General features: G+C 44.8%; 1 protein-coding gene across 1 annotated transcript in view; it reads right to left on the bottom strand.

The window, feature by feature from the left end:
- The window catches only part of LOC107730793 (E3 ubiquitin-protein ligase RNF220-like), a 152,832-nt gene that overhangs the window by 125,503 nt on the left and 8,286 nt on the right, over positions 1-19,043 (bottom strand). Inside the window, exon 2 of the mRNA XM_016541735.1 lies at positions 11,996-12,833. Coding sequence (XP_016397221.1) covers positions 11,996-12,644 — 649 coding nt within the window. The 5' untranslated portion in view covers positions 12,645-12,833. The remainder of the gene's footprint in view (positions 1-11,995; positions 12,834-19,043) is intronic.

Genomic DNA, 19,043 nt, shown 5'->3' with positions numbered 1-19,043 from the left:
TATTTATTAACGTTTTACTATATACTGTATTAGTATATATTAATGTTTTTATTTCATATATATATTTGAATATATATATTTCATATATATATATATATATATATATAGAGAGAGAGAGAGAGAGAGAGAGCGAGAGAGAGAGAGAGAGATAGATAGATAGATGAGCACCCTAAACAACTAAGCCACGACTCCAACCTGACATTAATTTTACTCTTAATGCAATAAAGTTGAAACCTCAAAAAAGAAAACGTTGTAGGGCAAATCGTTTTATTAACCATTTTTCTTTTTAATGTTTTGACTTTTTGTGTAACCCCTTTCAACACCTTTCGACAGCACGTGGCTTGGGGTGAGGGTCATGTCAGTGCTGTTCTCACAGCCACAGGTAAACCTCTCCCTTTGCTCCACGCCCTGCCATTACAGCGCACAGCAAACCTAAAACCCCTGCCAAAACATTTCCCACTATGCAATGTGCCTGAGGAACGCAGACGTCCCGGCCCACCAGGGTGTCTGGCCCGACCCCGCCAATTGGCCTGTTACCACAGATATAACACCAGGTTTCTGCGTGAGGCCATTTCTCCCCAGACACCTGCCACTGGAGCAGGCTCATAACATCTCTCCAGTTGTTACTGTGACATTGCCGCAAAGACAGGCAGTTTTAAAACCTCCACTTTACAGGCCCTTCTGCTATTCACACAGTATATGCCACCATCTACATCCGCTGCTGATGCAAACGGCCTTGCGCTGTTATTATGAGAATTCAGCTGGAGTCGTAACAGTTTGGAACAGATTGCCTGAAAATCTACCAAGGGAAAAAAACAAGAAGAAAAATAAAACTGCCTTTCTGGTGAGGCAAAAAACAAATCTTGTATTTCTTTGTGCATCATTCCGTGAAATACAAACACATCTGAGAAAACGAAGTGAAACATTCCTCTGTGTTCAACCCAGCTCGGCAAGCCATTGGTGGCAGGTTTGTTGAAGCCTGACTGAGCAAACAGTCTCAAAAACAAGCCTCTCTTCTCTGGTGCTGCAAGTAAACTGTTCACACTCTCTTTTTCTCATTCTTTCTATCTACGTGTCTATCTGCCTTTGGCTATGTTCATATGGTCATTTATAAGCAGATGTGATTCTCAGATTGACCTACTTATACAACAACTTTCAGAAGTAGCTTTAATGCGGTCTGTAAGAATGAATAGATGAAGTCCTTCTCTGTTCTTATATAATATCTGTAACCATACCAGTGAAACAGCTAACATGCTATATAATAAAAAATATGTCAAATCAAATGTTTTAAAGATATAAAAGGTATAAAAATTAAAAAGATTAAAACACTATTATAACATTTGTTCATTACTAAACCATAATAGTCTAACATTTTCATAGACCACAATTATTATCAAGATGAAATTTTATTTAGAATATTTTTATATAAGTATATAAAGAGTTTGGTTCCAAAACGCTATAAATCCATTTTGATTAATTTGAGTAAAAGTGTGTGTGTGTGTTTTCTTTACCAAGAAAGTGGCAAGATGAAAACCATTATTTTCTGTTATACACAACATAGTAAGTTGATCCACATATGACAGCCTCTGAACTTGGTCAATACTAATCGTATATGCAGGAACTGGACTAAAAATACATTCAATCAGTCATAGCTCCAAAAGCAGAATAACTCGGCGGATATCGCATTTTGCGTAAAATTAAAAATGGACTTTTCAGTACCGACCAGATAAAATACTGATTTTGGCGGAAACTCCATTTTTTCAAAAATGGCGTTTATCGCGCTTTGGAACCAAACTCTTCATATATAAGTATATTTAATTGTATAAATTAAAAATATATTTTTAAGCCATGAGGACTTACATATGCCACATTCAGTGAAAGACAGTGTCGCTTCTGTTTATAAACAATCTGCGTATGAATATAAACATATATAGGCCTCTCTTTCTCTCTCTCAAGGCTTAGGCTGATGTACTGAAGGATAGACTCGCTCTGAGATGCGTAGGCCCTTCTCCCCCGATACTGTTTGTTTGTACATGCTCGCTTTGTTTCCCTCCTCTCTGCTCCACAGATCTTTGCATCTCGCCAGACTCTGTGTGTATCACTAGTAAACAAAAAGTTAAAGGAGTCATGCATGGAGGGCCTGCATGAGCCCTCCTAAGCCCCTCAAAGCAAACTGGACACACATGCAGGCCCAAAAAAGGAGCAAAGTTAAAGCAATAGGCCCCACACGAGGAGCAAACACGCTGTCATATGTGTGCAGAAAAATGGTCTCATATGGAGAGATCTGCAAACGGGGAGCAGGAGGAGAGCCGGTGCTTTTTGATTATTTACACTTGTTTGATGTCCCCACAAGAAGGACAGAAAGGAGACGTGTTTAACTTCTAGAAGAAAGCATCATGCTGTGTCCGAGCCATACGACCACTATCACTAAACCCCACTCAGCCTGCCGCTTGTTAGACAGAGCACTGGAAAATCAATATATCTTTGAATGGAGGTCACAGGGGTGACTGCTTTGGGAAAAGTGACAGATTTGCTCTCTTTTGCTCTCTAAGCCCACTCCCCTCCTCCTCCGGACCCCATTCGTAGGCTCGACTGTGCCCCCCCCCCGTTTCCCCAGAGGCAGATGCCGTGCATTCTGCTGTGGGGATGTGGTATTAGACAGCCCGTATCCAAATGGCACCCACAGAGCACAGGAGCCAGGGACCAACATGACTACAGGATTACACAGCAGCAGGTGTGAATCACAGTTTAACTCACAAAAGCACACATATACACATACACACAGGAAGGGGGGGCTCGATAAAGAGGGAGTTCAGATTAGCCACTTTTAGGTGCCATTTTGAATGGCGACAATTTTCGGCTCTGCAGTGCGGAAATTGTCGGGGTCTCGGGCCTGCAGGCGCACAGCCACCGAGCTGAAAATGGCCGACCAAAGGGGGGGCAGTTATGGGCTTTCATATGGGTGAAGTGGAGGGGGTCTCTGCTTAAGAAGATGTTTGACCCCCCGGGAGGAGACGCGGTCAAAGAGCGTCCGTGTTCTTTGATGTGTCACAAAAATAAACTCGCTTTCGACTTGCAGAAAACATAGGCAGGAAGAGCACTCAGCGCATGAGATCACTCGTAACCGTTGTGTCTTTTCTGTCCGATACTGTATCGCTCACACTGAGTGGACACAAAAAGGAACAAAGAACAGTAATGAAAAACGAATGAATCAATATCCCTGCCACCAAATAAGATGAAACTGAGGATTGCCTCAGACTTCTTAATTGTACCTTAACCCTCATGTTCTGTTGAGACTTTTTTTGTTTAAGACTTTGATGATGTATGAACAAAACTGTAGTAATTAATTAACCTCTTATATTTCTTTTAACATGTTCCTCTGACCTAGTCAAGTAATAGAAATTATTGAAGCTTTATTCCATTTTTACCAAAAATTAAGCTTCAATATGTGTAGACTTGTACAAAAGAAATTTCACTGCATTTATTCATGTTTTATGTCTTTTAAATGTTTTTAAGTATGTTTAAAAGAAATAAAATGATTTTTTTTAAATTACTAAACAGTTTTCCATGGAGCATGATCAAGAATTATCAAGTTCAGAAAAGGCATCAAGTTTGAACCTTATTTACTTAGTTTACTTAGTGGTCTTAACCCCCAACATGTGGGTTAAGACATTTTGCATGAATTCTTTTTTTAATTATTCATTATTAAATAATCTATTGTATTTAAAAGTCTTAAAACTTTAATATATAAATGTATAACCTGAAATACAAGGGTGCTAAAATGCTAACAACTCTGGTTCAATGATAGTCTGAGATGCATATGGTTTAATTACAGCACCACGCCGGGTGACAGGATAATATGACCATGGATCCATGTTCACAAAATGAAAGGAAGAATAAAAAGGAGGAGTGAAAGAGAGACAGAAAAAGAGGGAGGGAATGGAGAAGAAGAGGAGAGGCCCATTTGTAATGTATACTACAGGAGGCATTGATGATTGCAATTATCAAATAGCTGTTTTAAAAGGCCATTGATTGGTGTCATTAACTCAGTGAGTGTTTACTGATTGCTGCATTTGCATGATCACTCATGCTGGGCGCTCGCGCATCTGTTCTGATTAGCCCTGAAGAGGAGTGGGCCGTCAAAGGATGGATATAAGCTCACACATGTTCAGCTGGCAATGAGTGTGCGGACACACACAGAATTTGTACACACACAAATTAATAAATCACACATAAAGTTATTGTATGCGCACACATAGCTAGAATTCTCAGACACACATTGGCTGGCACATAAAATGCTTATCTACTCAGGGCTACTGTATTCAATTATGTCAAAAGCCTTGTTAGAACACAACTGAGAACGGAGGCGTAACCCATCATGATAGGAGAGGGGGGGAGGAGTTCTTAAGTGCCTATTTTAACTGTTTTCTCCCAGGCTGCCTGGCTACCAGCCCACCCCCAAAACAGCCCTCTTTATTGGCATGTAAAAGTCCAGCTTCATGGGCCTGGACAGACAGACCAGCCTGACAACTGCAAGAGCGTTTCAGCTTCCTGACCGCCCCGAACTCTAGCCCTTTTACTAACCGCACACCGCCACGGCAACCAGCTGCCACTGTGCTCTTATCAGTGGGCTGCCTCCCTGTCACCACAACAAACAAGCCCCTACTGCCACCAAACAACCACCCACAGAGAAAGAGAGAGGGATGAAAAGTGAAAGCGCTAGAGAGGGAGAGAACAGGTAAGACAAAGGCTGTCCAAAAGATGAAAAATGCAACCTTTGCAGGCAGTATACAGAGGTGGGAGGACAACAAGGCAACTTCATTGTCTATGACATCCCACAATCCTGTTCGTGCAATTTGGCAGATGGTAGAATTAACAAAAATGGTGTCTCGATGAGTTGAAAGGAGTGAATTTATTTACATTTTAGAAAGATGATAGTTTCTAACAGATGTTAAATGGCCAGTTTTATTATCCATAATCTATTGTTAACTGAGATAGAATGAGAGAATGAGAGAATGAGATAGATAGATAGATAGATAGATAGATAGACAGACTGTGCAGTGAGGCAACAGCTGTTCTAGGTTACAGATACCAAAGAAAATAAGAGGAAATAGGAATGAAACTAAGGGGGACCAAATGGACAATGTGACCACGATAATCGAAACAAAAGACATATATTTGTTTCATGATTTCTTCTCACCCCCTCCCACAACTCTTTCGTTCCCGACCACGTCTTTCCAAATAAAAACCCCCTTCCACGTGTCACTTCAAAAATAACAATGCGGTCACACCTGAGAGGGGGCGAAAGATACACTCTCACTTTCTCCAGAACAGCTGTAGCTTAACACGGCCTCTGAAACACAACCACTGCGACAGACGCGATAGTCGACGGAGTCACACAGTGCACAGACAGTCAGGCGCAGTGACAGGCATTGAATTTAAATATGAGCTAGCTGCTGCGAGAGGATGCACAATTAGAATGCAGGATTGGATCAATAGGCGTGCTGACAGATGGATTACTAAGGTAAATAGATGATACATGCTGCTAAATAATTAATCAGGCCCCTACGAGCGCCTGGACAGAGAGTGACGGGAAGAAGGTACAAAATGGCAACACTTTCTAATGTGTGTGGGCTATTGGCATTCTGGAGGAGCGTGCGTGTCTCCATGCAGATTCTCCTGAGCCGCCTTTCCGCCTCAGGTCTCACCGACTGGTAATGAGCAATGATCACACACACGCGGCCCTCTCAGAAGCAATAAAGCAGAGCTGGAAGCTTCGTTAGCACCCAAAAACAAGCTACAAACTGCTACAGGTGTAAGGGCTTATGGCATGCCTCTAGCTAATGCTAATGTTCAGAAGAAAGCCGAGCTTACATTAAAGACATTTCTCATGCAAGATGTCACTCTGGATGCTGTTGTTTTAATCCGCGACAAGCGCCTGAATCTCCCAGAAAGCCCCCCCAACGCATCTCGCTTGATAATCACTTGTGTTCAATAATTCACATTTAAAGGATGCAATAAATATATATAATATGTGTGTCCTTTAGCCAAGCCAGCTTTTTGGAAACAAGTCTGTCACAGAAGACTGCACCCGCACATGAAGAGAAGATTAGATTACTGGGGGAAACAGTGAGGAGGGGTGAAGGAAGAGAGGGAGAAGGATAAAGAGGTGGTGGTTGTGAACGGGCGGGCGGGCTGGCTGGCTGGCTGGGGTGGGTCTGCTGTGCTCTGGGAGGTGAACCTGTTAGCGAGAGTGAAGTTTTATCCCCTACCTTTTTAAGGGACTCAGGGGGACGAGGCTTTTCAGCACATCTGCATTAGTCCAGGATGGGAAGGAGGGGAGTTTGAGCCTGATCTAAAGGCTGTTCCTGGTTGCCGGTGGCCCGGAACTAAACTCAGGGTTGACGGACGGCCCACTGTGGTATCATGACCGGCTCCCTGACCCTGGGTGCATGAGCAGAACGGATACTAATGCCAGCTGTGCGGTTCTACAGGACTCAGCGGACCGTTTTCAGTTTGCTTTTATAGCAAAGTGTGACATCACCACAAGGCCCACATCCAGGCCATGGGAACAAGCCTGACCTAAATCCTGGGTGCATGTGTATGCTTGACAGAACCCCCATACAGCTGCGTGCACACATCTGCCAAGTTCTTGAATCTATGAATGGAAATCATTTAGGTCACAATGCATAGTTATAGTCTTTTAAACCACAAATAATTCAAAGTAATATGCAATTTCATACCAAGCAAGCGTGTTTGTAAGCTACTGTATATTCATGAGGATTGTGCTGCGGTGTAAAACCGTCACGTTCTACGTCAATTCACTCATTCACTCTGATCCCAGCTGTTTGTCTGCAGAGGATGCATGCTCTCATCTCATTTCCCCTGTTCATTTCCCTAACAGTGGCTCCAGCAGTCCGCACACACTAGCCTGTGTCCAATTCAAGTGGGCCTGCCAACAAAGCTCAGGCAGGAAGCGTTAATCCTTGATCTGCATCATGCCGCAACAATGGCTCGGCCCGGCACTCCTTCACACAGAGCGGTGCAGCCATGGCCTGCTGCACTGACACCTGCTGTCTTTTGCCAAGAGTGACCAGAAGAGAGAGCAAGATGGATCACACACTTTGCTCTTCTGATCTGCAAAAAGTAATTCTCATCACTCTCAAATGCCTCTGGGAGGCTGGGTTTCAAATAGAGATGAAACCTAAATCCCCTAAGGTTGGTTGCAAACAAATGTTTGCTATAAAACCGTCCAGTTTTATTGCTCTGTTAAGCAATTGTGAAGATACAAAGAGACAGAAAGCTAGAATGCTAGAATGCTAGATAGATAGATAGATAGATAGATAGATAGATAGATAGATATAAAAAGAGAGGGAGAAGCTGGAAGGGAGGGAGGGATGTATGAAGGGTGGAGGGGGCACCAACAGGAGGCAACATGAGAGGACAAGCCTTTTAACATCTGGGTAAGCACAGACGAGCAGCCGCTCTGCAGCCTAATTATTAGAACACTCTTACTTAACTTAACCTCATCACTAGACCGTGACAGAGAGAGGGAGGGAGCAGGAACCAGAGCAGGAGGACAGATGAGGGAGGGAGGGAGAGACAGAAGGAGGGGGATTTTTGTTGGGATGACAATGTTGATCTCCTTAACTATTCACCTGCCGGAGAAAATCGACAATAGTGTCGGCTTGAGAAAAAAGAAACCTAAAAACGTTTCTCTCCAACTCCAACTATTTTTTATTGTTTGATAATAGCAGATTTCCATTATTATGATATATCCTGGTGCATTTGCCACTTCTGCTGCAACTGTTTCCTAAAGTTTTCAATACACTCGAAAGAAAAACACACACAAACATACCACTGACATCTGCTCTGACAAAAAAAAAGAGGTAAAAAAACAACAACTGTGTGTTTTTACAGCTGTCAGTGCACACTGCTCTTCAGAGCTTTTGAAAGGGAAAAGACGGCGGAATAACTATACACTCTGACAGATCTGTGCAGCCCAATCGAAAAACATGAAAACAAGAATCAATCACGCAGACTGAGTAGGGAGTGAGGAGAAAGAGAGAGCAGGAGAATGAAAAAGAGACAGAGAAAGAGCACCAGCAAATAATTAAAGGCTCAAACCCAGTGGCTGACTGGCAACTACAAAGCCAGAGAGCGACAGGGAGACACAATGCAAAAATAACCATGCTTGCTAAAAATCTCGGCGCAACTGCTCAGGAGCCGTGTAAATTAGAGGACGAGTCCCTGCCAGGTTTGCCACTGTAACAATATATCCTCGTGTCTGACGCTCTGACGTGTTTGGGGAGGACACGAGAGAATCTTTTAACATGTGTTGATGTGTGCTATAATCTGTGCTATATATCGACCCGAGCTGAAATCATTTGAAGTTCAGAACAAGTGTGTGGAAGCTCCATGGGGAAGGACGGGCGGTCGGCGGCCCTGCTATAAGACCGTCTCGCTGCTGGGGTGGTGGGGGTTAAGCACGGAGCTGCCAGCCACCCGGTTCCCTGTAAATCAGTGGGGATTTATGGAGACAGGCCCACACGGCTCACGGGCTGGTCACGTCAGGAAGGAAGCCTGTGTGGCTGTGCTCTGTTGTCTTAAGGATTTTTTCCCTTTTATTTCAGCTGCTCAGGAAGGCAGCTGCAGTCTGCGTTTCAGCTCACAACGCTGCTGATTGCTCATCCCCTGCCTTTTATTATTTTTTATCTTTCTTTCATCTCGCTCTTCCTCATTCCTTGCCTTCTCTCCTTCTAAGACTACGTCTAATGTCTTATTTTTTCTGTGGGTCACACTGAGTTTGGAAACAGGTTACACTATATCAGTCTCTCTGTTTATCACACACACACACACACTTTCCCTCTGGTTGTGAAGCTGGGATAGCTGTCCTGGGTCAGGTTCACTGCTCGGCTCTGCTGTGCTAATGTGTGTCGGAAGAAGGCAAACAAACATGCTCCAGATGTAACACATTCACACTGGGAAATGAACACACACACACACACACACACACACACACAAACAAACATCAAATACTAGAGACAAAATTCCATGGTGACCATCATTTCTTCCAAAATAACATAGTTAGTCATACTACTCTAAATTCATACTAATGAATTATAATAATAATGATCACATTACTGTAATATTAGATTATAACATTGGACTACAATGTTTTTTTTTTCTTTTTTCTTTATTTAATATCTTTGATATAATTATAAAATATAAGCAAAATTAAATAAGAAAATGAACCAAAAAAAGTCATACAAAAACATTTTATAATATAAATGATATAAATATAAAATCTAATAAATTAAATAATGTAAAAAATGAACAAAATAACAGTAAATATTCTATATATACACAAAACAAGGTAACCAGATTTGATTTAATTTGGTGAAAAATATGGTTAAAAAATAGTTTTTGTAAGGGACACGTTCTATTCACACGTTGTTCTCCTTTCCATTCAAAAATTATGAAAACATCATGCTGTAAAGCTCTAGATGTGACCTGTTGTAACTCTTGAGAGGGCTGAGATTATCTGCAGGAATTGTGTCATCATAAGACTGTATCTTACCAAGGTTTCCTGCTCGCTAGCGTAGAGGCTGAGAATCACACTGGCTGCAGTACAGTGCAGATTTGGGGCTTAATGCCCAGAGAGAGGACAGGGTTCCTGAAGTGACAGCCAGTAGCACGGTAGCCAGTCAAGGGGAACCCAATTTAAGTCTCTTCTACAACACTGCTGGAAATTCAATTGCATTAGAGCCCTTGGTGGGCCTAAGGTTTAATCTAATTAGATTTGGCTTTAAAAGAGAGGAGGAGAAGAAGAGAGGCAGAGAGTGAGAAGGCAAAACTGTCTCCCACTCTCCAAATTTTAAAACGCTCTCTCTCTGTTTTTTCTCTACAGAGAGAAGACTGAGGCTTTCCTATCCCTTCCGCCACCCTAATCCCCTCTCATTTCAGCAAGAGAAGCCACTGCTCTTATCTGATAGTATGAATGTCAGATTACAGTCCATTGAGGGACTTGGATTATACCTGGATTGGCCCTCGAGAGCTGCTATCTGTGCTTAATCTGAGCTGAGGGTGAAGGTGTTATAATCCCTCTAGCCGAACGGACGGGCACTGTATCGCTGCTTCCTGTGCTGCTGCCGGTTCAAAAGCGCTATGGTGGATGTCTTAAAGAGCGCTCTCAAACGAGACCCCCTCACAGGAGAAATTCTAGATGAGATACTGGACACAGTTTCCTCTAGTCTGTCTCTCTTCCTCCCTCACACTCCTGCCTTTCTCTCTCGTTTCTTGTTGGGTGTCATTCACGCTCATCCCAGCCTGCGTGCTGCTGTTTTTATCGGATCAGTCTCAGCTCGCCGCCCTTGTCTCTCATCTGTACGATCAAGGGTGCTTCCATCTCTTCCTCTCTTTCTGTATCCCTCTCTCGCTCTTTACCCCGCTGCTGGGCCTCCCTGTTGCACTCTCCCAAAAAGAGCGAATTTGAAAACTGTAAAAATCTAAAAATTTCTGGATTTGAGTGAGAGTGCACACAAAAAGATGAGGACAAATGCTATAAAGGACAGTTCTTCTGAGAGAGAGAGAGGAATTTTAAAAAGAGAGATTGGCAGAGAGAGGCATAAACCAATAAATAGACAAGAAAGCCAGATAAAATAAACAGGGGAAAAAAGGTCCCATTTAATGTATAACACAAGTTAATGGATTAGCTATCTTGAACTAACAATGAGCAATATATTATTTTACAGCATTTATTAATCTTTCTTAATGTTAGTTAATAAAAATACAATTATTAATTTATGTTAGTTTGTAGTGCATTAACTTATGCCAATCAATTCATCTTTTGATATAAAAAATGTACTGTATTAGTTAATGTCACATAAAGTAAAATGAATAAATGCTGCTGAAGAATTGTTCAATTTTAGTTCAAGTCAATTAATGTAGTTAACTATTCTTTTTTTTTAAATGAACCTTATAGTGTGTTACCAGAAAACAGAGACATTATGTATACATTATGAATTCATTTACATTAATGTGTGTGTCTCATTACATAGCAATTGTCTTCTCCTCAAATCAGATTTATTTGGAAAAACAATTACTTATTTTCGCTGGTAAACATCTTGAGAATGAAAGTGGTGAAGTGGTTTCTGTTTGTGTGTGTGTGTGTGTGTGTGTGTGTGTGTGTACCTATGTTTTCATTGGGATTCTAATGTATTTGAGTAAGAGTGGTCAGGTTGGATTACTTCAGTAATACCAGTGGACTTCCGCTCTGCAGAGGTCTTATGAATCTGTGCACACATTTCACATTTCCTCACCTCCAAAACGCACACATACACACTCATACACACTCTCTCACCCAAGAGAAACCTCCATTTCATTTATGAGTGTTATCTGTGGAATGTATCTGCTCTGTAAGACCGGTAGGGCACACTCTCTAAACATTCCCAAGCAGTTTGACTTGTGAAGTGGGACACACTTTCTACATTACAGGGATAACATATCACGACAAGAAATGTATAAGTTAAACACTGTTGCACACACACACACACACACACACACACAAACACACACACATATATATATATATATATATATATATATATATACACTCCTAGGATTAATTTAATTATTAATCTTTATTCTTTTATTTTTATTTCCAACTGTTTTTTAATCAGTTCATTATTTTAAATGTTTTTCTAAAATTGCTCTAGACTAACTTTAGTTTAATTAACTTTACGTTGACCCTAATAGATTTTTGAGACCCATTTGAGTGTAGCTAGCTTATGTAAAAAGAGACAGCAAAACAAAATGTACAACAAAACAAAGGTTATCAAACAAATGTGTGGGACCTTATTGCTACACAACCAAAAAAATCCATTTTGGGATCTAAAAGTAGTAGCAGACTCTTAAGTATCTGAGTTATTTGTACAGATGTAACACAGTTAGCGGACATTAATAGTGTACTTCATTTAAAAACGACTGTACTCACAGCGCTCAATGCGATCCTCTGGACTGGACGAGGTTTCTCGGTCCGACAGCAGGCCTGACACTGCGAAGATCTTCTTCCCCACATCTTCCACGGCTTTGAGAGCACTAGGCGAGCTGGAGGGGATCTGAGCACCACCAAAGTCATACTCTTTCCCTTCTGCGTCCGAGTAGCGCAGGTGCGGGGAGGACTCAGCCTCCAGGCAGCCCTTTAGCCGCTTGGCTGGGGTAAAGGCGGACTGGTATCCACCTCCTGCTCCATCACGGTCCTCCAGAGGAGAAGCGAATGGCCGGAAGGCCCCAATGCCACTGTGGTTGAGCATGCTTATGGGTGAGCAGTCCAAATTTGGAGGGGCAAACTGATGATGGAGGTGTAGGAGGGAAGGAGGGAAGTCCCTATTGGGGAAGCCTGGTGGTACGGCGCCCTGCCGGTGGTACATGGAGGCGAACGTGTAGGAACCGTTGTTGAAGGGAAGGTGAACATCCTTCTCCACAGAAACCGGCACGCCGAACGGGCGAGGCTGCTGGCAGGAAATGGAGGCATCGCGGCTGGCCTCCGCCGTTGATGCTAGCACCATTAGCGCCGGGGATGCTAACGGGTTGGGCAGGTAGGAGGAGCTCTCCATTTTGAAAGCTGCCCGGTGCAAGTCCATTTTGGAGACTGGGCTGAGGTTGGGCGGAGGGGGGGTTAGGGGTGAGAGCAGAGGGGTGGGGGGGAGGGGTGGAGAGAAGAGAGACGGGGTAAACGGTATGGGCAGAATGGTGCAAACTTTTGCGCTGTCGACACTCTGGCAGAATCGGGGGTCGCTCTCACTGGCGGCTCATCCTCGATGGTCCTCCACCTGAAGAAAGTTGAACAGAGTAGGAGTTAAACCACTTAAAAACACTCTGAAACCCTTGACTACTTTTCCCTTTCCGAAATAGAAAGTTTCTCCCATAGATCTGAGGTTCAGATCACATATAAGCCTCTTACTCCATCTCCCTGTCTGTAGAGCAGAACGGCGTCTGAGGCAGATAAGAGCAGTGCGCTGATCAGATAAGAGCGCGGCCCTGCTCGTGTGAACACCCTGCTCCTCTGCCTCCGATGGGATTCTCATACTGATATCATATCAGCCTGCCATCTGCACAGGAAATTTGACTGAATGAATAAATTAGCCGCACTTCACCCCTTGACCTCTGCTGCAGCCAAACAGCCCGAGAAGAAGCCCTGGAGGATAACATTCAGTGATTGCCAAAAGTGTGAGTGGGTTTAATGAGAAGCGTTTTAGCCAATCTGTCTATTTGTGCACGTGTGCGTCTGTCCGTCATCACCAATCCTTTGTGGTTGACCCGAAAGTGATCTATAACAAGTTAAATGGACATTTAACATACATAAAATTCAGAAATTATTGTACTGCTCAAACTGCACACTCAAATACAAATCAAAATGACTCTGTTTAACAATTCTTTATTTTTTATCATCAACCATCATTAAAAAGGGTCAAAAAGGGAAAATTTTGATTTTGATTAACATTACTTCTTTGAGGACATAAAAGTGAAATACACTACTGTTCAAAAGTTTGGGTTCAGTAAGTTTAAAAAAAAAAAAAAAGAAATTAATACTTTTATTCAACAAGTATGCATTAGTCTAATTAAAACTGACATCAAAGTCATTTATTATGTTGCAAAAGATTTCTATTTCACATAAATGCTGTTTTTTTTTTTACTTTCTATTCATCAGAAAAAAGTCCTGGACAAAACTTCCACAAAAGTAACTAAGCAATATTTTTAAGTAATATTAAATGTTTTCAATAATATTTCACAATATTTCATGTTTATGCAATAATATTTCACAAATGTTATTATATTTTTGATTAAATAAATGCAGCCTTAGTGAGCATAAGAATCTTCTTTTAAAAACATTCAAAAACACTTACCAACCCCAAACTTTTAAACAGTAATGTTGTGAGATGTCACATGTATGTACAGAAAACAGAATTCAATATGTGCATCTGGAGAACAGGCCTTCTTATTCAGAGTAATTCAAATAGATGGGCCTTTAGACTTGTGCCACGGCGAGGCCATTTCAAATGCCACACAGAATATCAGGCTGCATCAAAGAAACTCCTGGGGAATTTATCAGGGCATTTTTACAGATATCAGCAGTCCAGAACACTCATTCGAATCAATTTTAAAACTCGATCTGCACACACACACTCTGCGGGCCCAGTAAAAAGAGCTTTACATTATCACATACATGGCAGGGGAATGTGTGCCGTTTCCTGTCTGTAGAAAATGGGTTACACTACACCGCTTGATGCTGGCGAGAAGCCCAAGAATCGCATTACGTTCCGTCTTCTCACTCGGCCTAGCTGGGAAAATAGCACCTTGAAAATGCACCAATATCGAAAGCCCCCTCTTTTTTTATCCACTCTCACACTCATCAGGGCCTCGTGTCTGTATCAAATCTCTCCCCTCGGATAACCTCTAAAAAATGAGTGCGGGTGGGTGTTGATAGCAAGGTAATACAGTGATAAGTACCTGGATATTTCAATTTTATTATCATTACCATCAGCGCAGTCAGGCAGTGTGAAACTGACAATCCAATAAAAGGACACAGGATATCCCCCCAATGGCGCACCAGAGAGAGAGAAAGAGGGGGCACAACTAGGCTGAGTGTTGTACAGATGTGCTAATCATTTCTGTGGCTGCGGCCGGTCTGCCTGGTGCCCCAGCTACACACACGCACAAAAGCATGCACAAACTGAGAGCCCAGTGTCCCAGAGCAACCAAAGAGAGCAGTGAGTCAGCCTGACACACACTGACACGCCAAAGAGTGTGTGAGCGAGAAACAGAGACTGCGCAATGTCCACCACAACTCTTGTCACGCTTCTTTCCCTCCGTCTATCAATCTTTGCAAGCAAAATCAAAGATTCAAGAAACCATCTTAAATGAGGCAAAATAAAATCCATTTCAAAGTGCTCAACATAGTAATTCATCTCTGTATTGCAAGATTAAAAAGTAGACTTGAATGACAAAGTACAAAAGCTGGTGTTGACATAAAATAACGTCTCGGGTTACTTGTGTAACCATGGTTCCCTGAGGGGAACGAGACACTGCGTCCTCTAGGGGTCGCTATGGGGAACGCCTCGTCGTGACCCGTGTCTGAAGCCTACATTGAAAAAACACCAACTTGTTTGGCCGGCGACAGCCATGACGTCACTACCGTCGCGACTAGTACAAAATAGGCGCCGGTAGCGCACATCATTCACTTCTTCGTCTGAAGCTTGTGTCCGCAGCATGGCACAAAGCTAGAGGACGCAGTGTCTCGTTCCCCTCAGGGAACCATGGTTACATAAGTAACCCGAGACGTTCCCTTTCGTGGAACTTCGAACTGCGTCCTCTAGGGGTCGCTATGGGGAACGGTTTACCCACGCCGCCATGCTGAGGGGAGTGCAAGCCAGAACCATGGCGAGCCACTAAGTACCAACTACACCATATCGCTATGGGAGTTGCCCCTGTCCTGGACTTAGACTGCTGTCAGTGACATTACTCCCTACGGCCAGAAGCCTAGGCTGCCAAGGGACATTACTAGAGCCTCACAGTGTGCAGGTCCCACTGGGACAAGATTGGTAGTAGAACCCAGGCTACCAATAGTCTACCACGGGAATCAGTCTCTCGAGATTAACCTCTGGTGTAATGAGGGCGGCTGGCTCGGTGCCCAGAACTGCGGGACGGCAGGGGCCACCGTACCAGCTGTGCCAAAAGAAGCCTCCTCGGAGGTGGCGCCAGGGCCTAGAATCATGAAGGATTCCTTCCAGGGAATACGACCAAGAGCCTACTTATTGGATCAATTACTAGTCTTGGCCTGTCACTCAGGGCTACCTCACTTTGCAGAAGGACCTGTCTCAAGAGGCCTCTAGTGGAAACACCCTGTCAGAGTAGGTATTCGAGGATACCAGGAGGAGTGGGTCCCAGGCGGAACCGGGGTTTTAGACCACTCAGAAAAAGAGAACGAAGCTGAACGCGTAACTCTTACCATATAGGATTTTAGAGAAGTGGGCAAAGCAGAACGTGCGCACTTACCACTTTTCGTGGAATTTTAGAAAAGTGGGCAAAGATACCGTGCCCACTTACCACCATGTGGATTTTAGAATGTCCATATGTAGATGGATACAACCGTTCTAGGGGGTTCTCGTGGCACTTCTGGAGGGCAGCCTATAGATGGAAACCTGAGTAGTCATCAGTCTCACCTACGGCTATCACGCTGGCGTGGCTAGCCGCGAACCTGTAGCTGAGGGAGCAGACATCCATTCAGCGGGAGCTCGACCTACAGCATGTTCCATTGGTGGAACAGCTAGCAGTTATCAGCTGGGGGAGCAACACGCCCAGTTCTCACCGAGAAGGGGACTCGACCCGCAGCGCGTTCCAACTAGCGGAACCAGCTAGTAACAATTTCGGCGTGGGAGCCCACGCCTGGTCCTCAGACGCACAGGGGGCTCGACCCTTACCCATGCCGGGCTTTCCCCGGCTGGCAGTAGCTCATTCTAGCTGGGGGAGCCCAAACCCAACTCTCACCGAGAGGGGGGGCCCCCAACCAGCAGCATGATTAACAATCAGAGGGGTAGCATACTGCAGGCTAGCCACATCGCCAGCGCATCAGGGAGGCGGAGGACGGCCCAATCCTACTGATGCAGCTGGTTCGAGGTCTTTCTGGAAGACAGCGAGCTCAAGCCTCTCATAAACGAGGCACCTCCGTTTTCCCCAGCGGAGGAATACTGGTCACATTCCAGGTAACCCTCTCATGAAAGGGGAGCAGCGCTCAACATTACCACGAGGACGGCCCATGGAGCGAGGGATTCAACTCCTCGGAGAGGACCCTGCTCGCCAGAAGACACCCTCTTAGTACCCCTTGATATCAAGGGGGGCAGTGCCTCCTGAGTGCGTCGATCGAGACACACTGGTTGAGAGGAGCCCAGGAAATCGGGGTCTAACCATCTCCGAAACAGGGAACGAAGTCCGAAACGCGTAACCCTCACCGTACAGGATTTTAGAGAGGTGGGCAAAGAAGAACGTGCGCACCTACCACTTTCGTGGGATTTTAGAGAAGTGGCAAAGCATAGCGTGCACACCTACCACCTAGGTGGAATTTTAGACGGGTGGCAAAGCCTAACGTGCCCACCCACCACTTACGTGGATTTTAGAAAAGTGGCAAAGGATAACGTGCACACTTACCACTCATGTGGATTTTAAAAGGTGCGCAATATGAGCACTTTTACCATAATCTTTGGATTTTCTTAGGGTTCTATTGTCACCCGGACGTAATGGCCGGTCGGGAACAGCCGCTCCAGCACCCTCCTCAGAGGCGAGGGGAGCGGTGTCTCCAGGGTGTGTCGACCAAGACACACTACTTGAGTGGCACCCAGGGTACCGGGGTGTTATCCCACTCTTAAACAAAGGGAACGAAGACCGCACGCGTAACCCTTACCTTCACAGGATTTTAGAAAAATGGGCAAAGAATCCCGTGCCCATTTACCACCTAAGTGGAATTTTAGAAAATGGGCAAAGCAACACGTGCCCATCTACCAGCTATGTGGATTTTAGAAAAATGCGCAAAGCTTCACGTGCACATTTACCACTCACGTGGATTTAGGGAAATGCGCAAAGCCTTGCTTTACGTGGACATTTACCATATTATCTGGATTTTAAGTTCATGGATACCCGACCATATCGGCCAGCTGGAAGAGGCCGGCTCGCCCATCTCAGTGGTGATGGGAGCCCTGCCTACGACAGCCTTACACAGGAGGATCCTGGTGATGCCCCCTGTACCTCCCGTTCGTTGCCTCAGCAAGAAGGAATACGCCGGTGGCCCGGAAGCCCCTCGGGGCGACCAGGCACTGTAGCCCAGTCCGGGTGCCTTGCAGCGTAGCACCGGGGGCCTGATGTTCCCGAGGCTCCCGCAGAAGCCCGTGTTCGGCCGCATTATCCAGGAGGTATGAAGCCGACGCCCGGCTTTCCCTTACCGCCTGGACGTAAGTCGACGAGTGAAACGCCTACTGCAAGTAGAGCACCTGGCTTCTGAACCCAGCAACGGCACCTCACCGAGGGCGTCTAGCAAGGGACAGAAACGTACAGGTCCCGGAAACACTGCAAGGAACTATAGAGGTTACACACACACAGCCATCTCAGTCTGTCCTTAATATACAGATATCATGATATTTGGATCGTACTCACCCCCATGACTTCTGTACCGGAGCTGTGCTCCGAGGATCTCTTGACCGGATTTTTCCTGCTGCAGGTAACTTTATACACTCTATTAGGTTATTTTACACATGACCACCTCAGTCTCTCATTAGTATACATGCTCTCATGATATATGGATCATACTCACCCACCACGAGGCTTGTTGCCGGAGCTGTGTCCGGGGATTTTTTGACCGGACCATCAGTCAGGCGGTTACTATGATCTGGCCATAGAACCACCAAAACATCATGGGCCCAGTAGGAGACTGTTTGAAATTGTTTTACAGCTAACCTCGGTCAGCTGGAGATGGTGGTCATAAAAAGGGAATTAGAAAAAGGGGAGAACAGGGTAGATGTTGTACCCCCTGCGGGAGAGAGTGAATACCTAGGTATTACTCTGACCCGGACGAAAGCGCTGGCGCCTTGCCCAGGTCTCACCCCTCGGGTTTCGCCTGCCTCCCCTCGACCCACGATACTTCCTACCCCCACCCACAGGTGGAGGCGGGGCGCGAGTCGCGACACTAGCCCTCTGTGCCCGTCTCTGATCCTCAAACCGAGACGGGCCAGGACCCCTGGTTTGTTCGGGCTCAGACCTGGGCCTTCGTGGTATGAAGGACTTGAACGCTGCTGAGCGCGACTTCGCCTCCCTGAATTTGTCGACCACCGTCTCGACGGAGGTGCCAAACAGTTCAGAGGGCGAAACCGGGGCATCGAGAAGAAAGCCCCTTTCTTTCTTCCCGATGTCCGCTAAGTTCACCCACAACTGCCGCTCCGTCACCACCATAGCAGCCATCGCTCTGCCCATGGCAGAGGCTGCCTGCTTAGTAGCCC

This window comes from Sinocyclocheilus rhinocerous, unplaced genomic scaffold (assembly GCF_001515625.1).
Source record: "Sinocyclocheilus rhinocerous isolate Xijiao unplaced genomic scaffold, SAMN03320098_v1.1 scaffold2293, whole genome shotgun sequence".
Taxonomy (NCBI): Eukaryota; Metazoa; Chordata; class Actinopteri; order Cypriniformes; family Cyprinidae; genus Sinocyclocheilus; species Sinocyclocheilus rhinocerous.
This window is presented reverse-complemented; position numbering and strand designations above follow the sequence as displayed.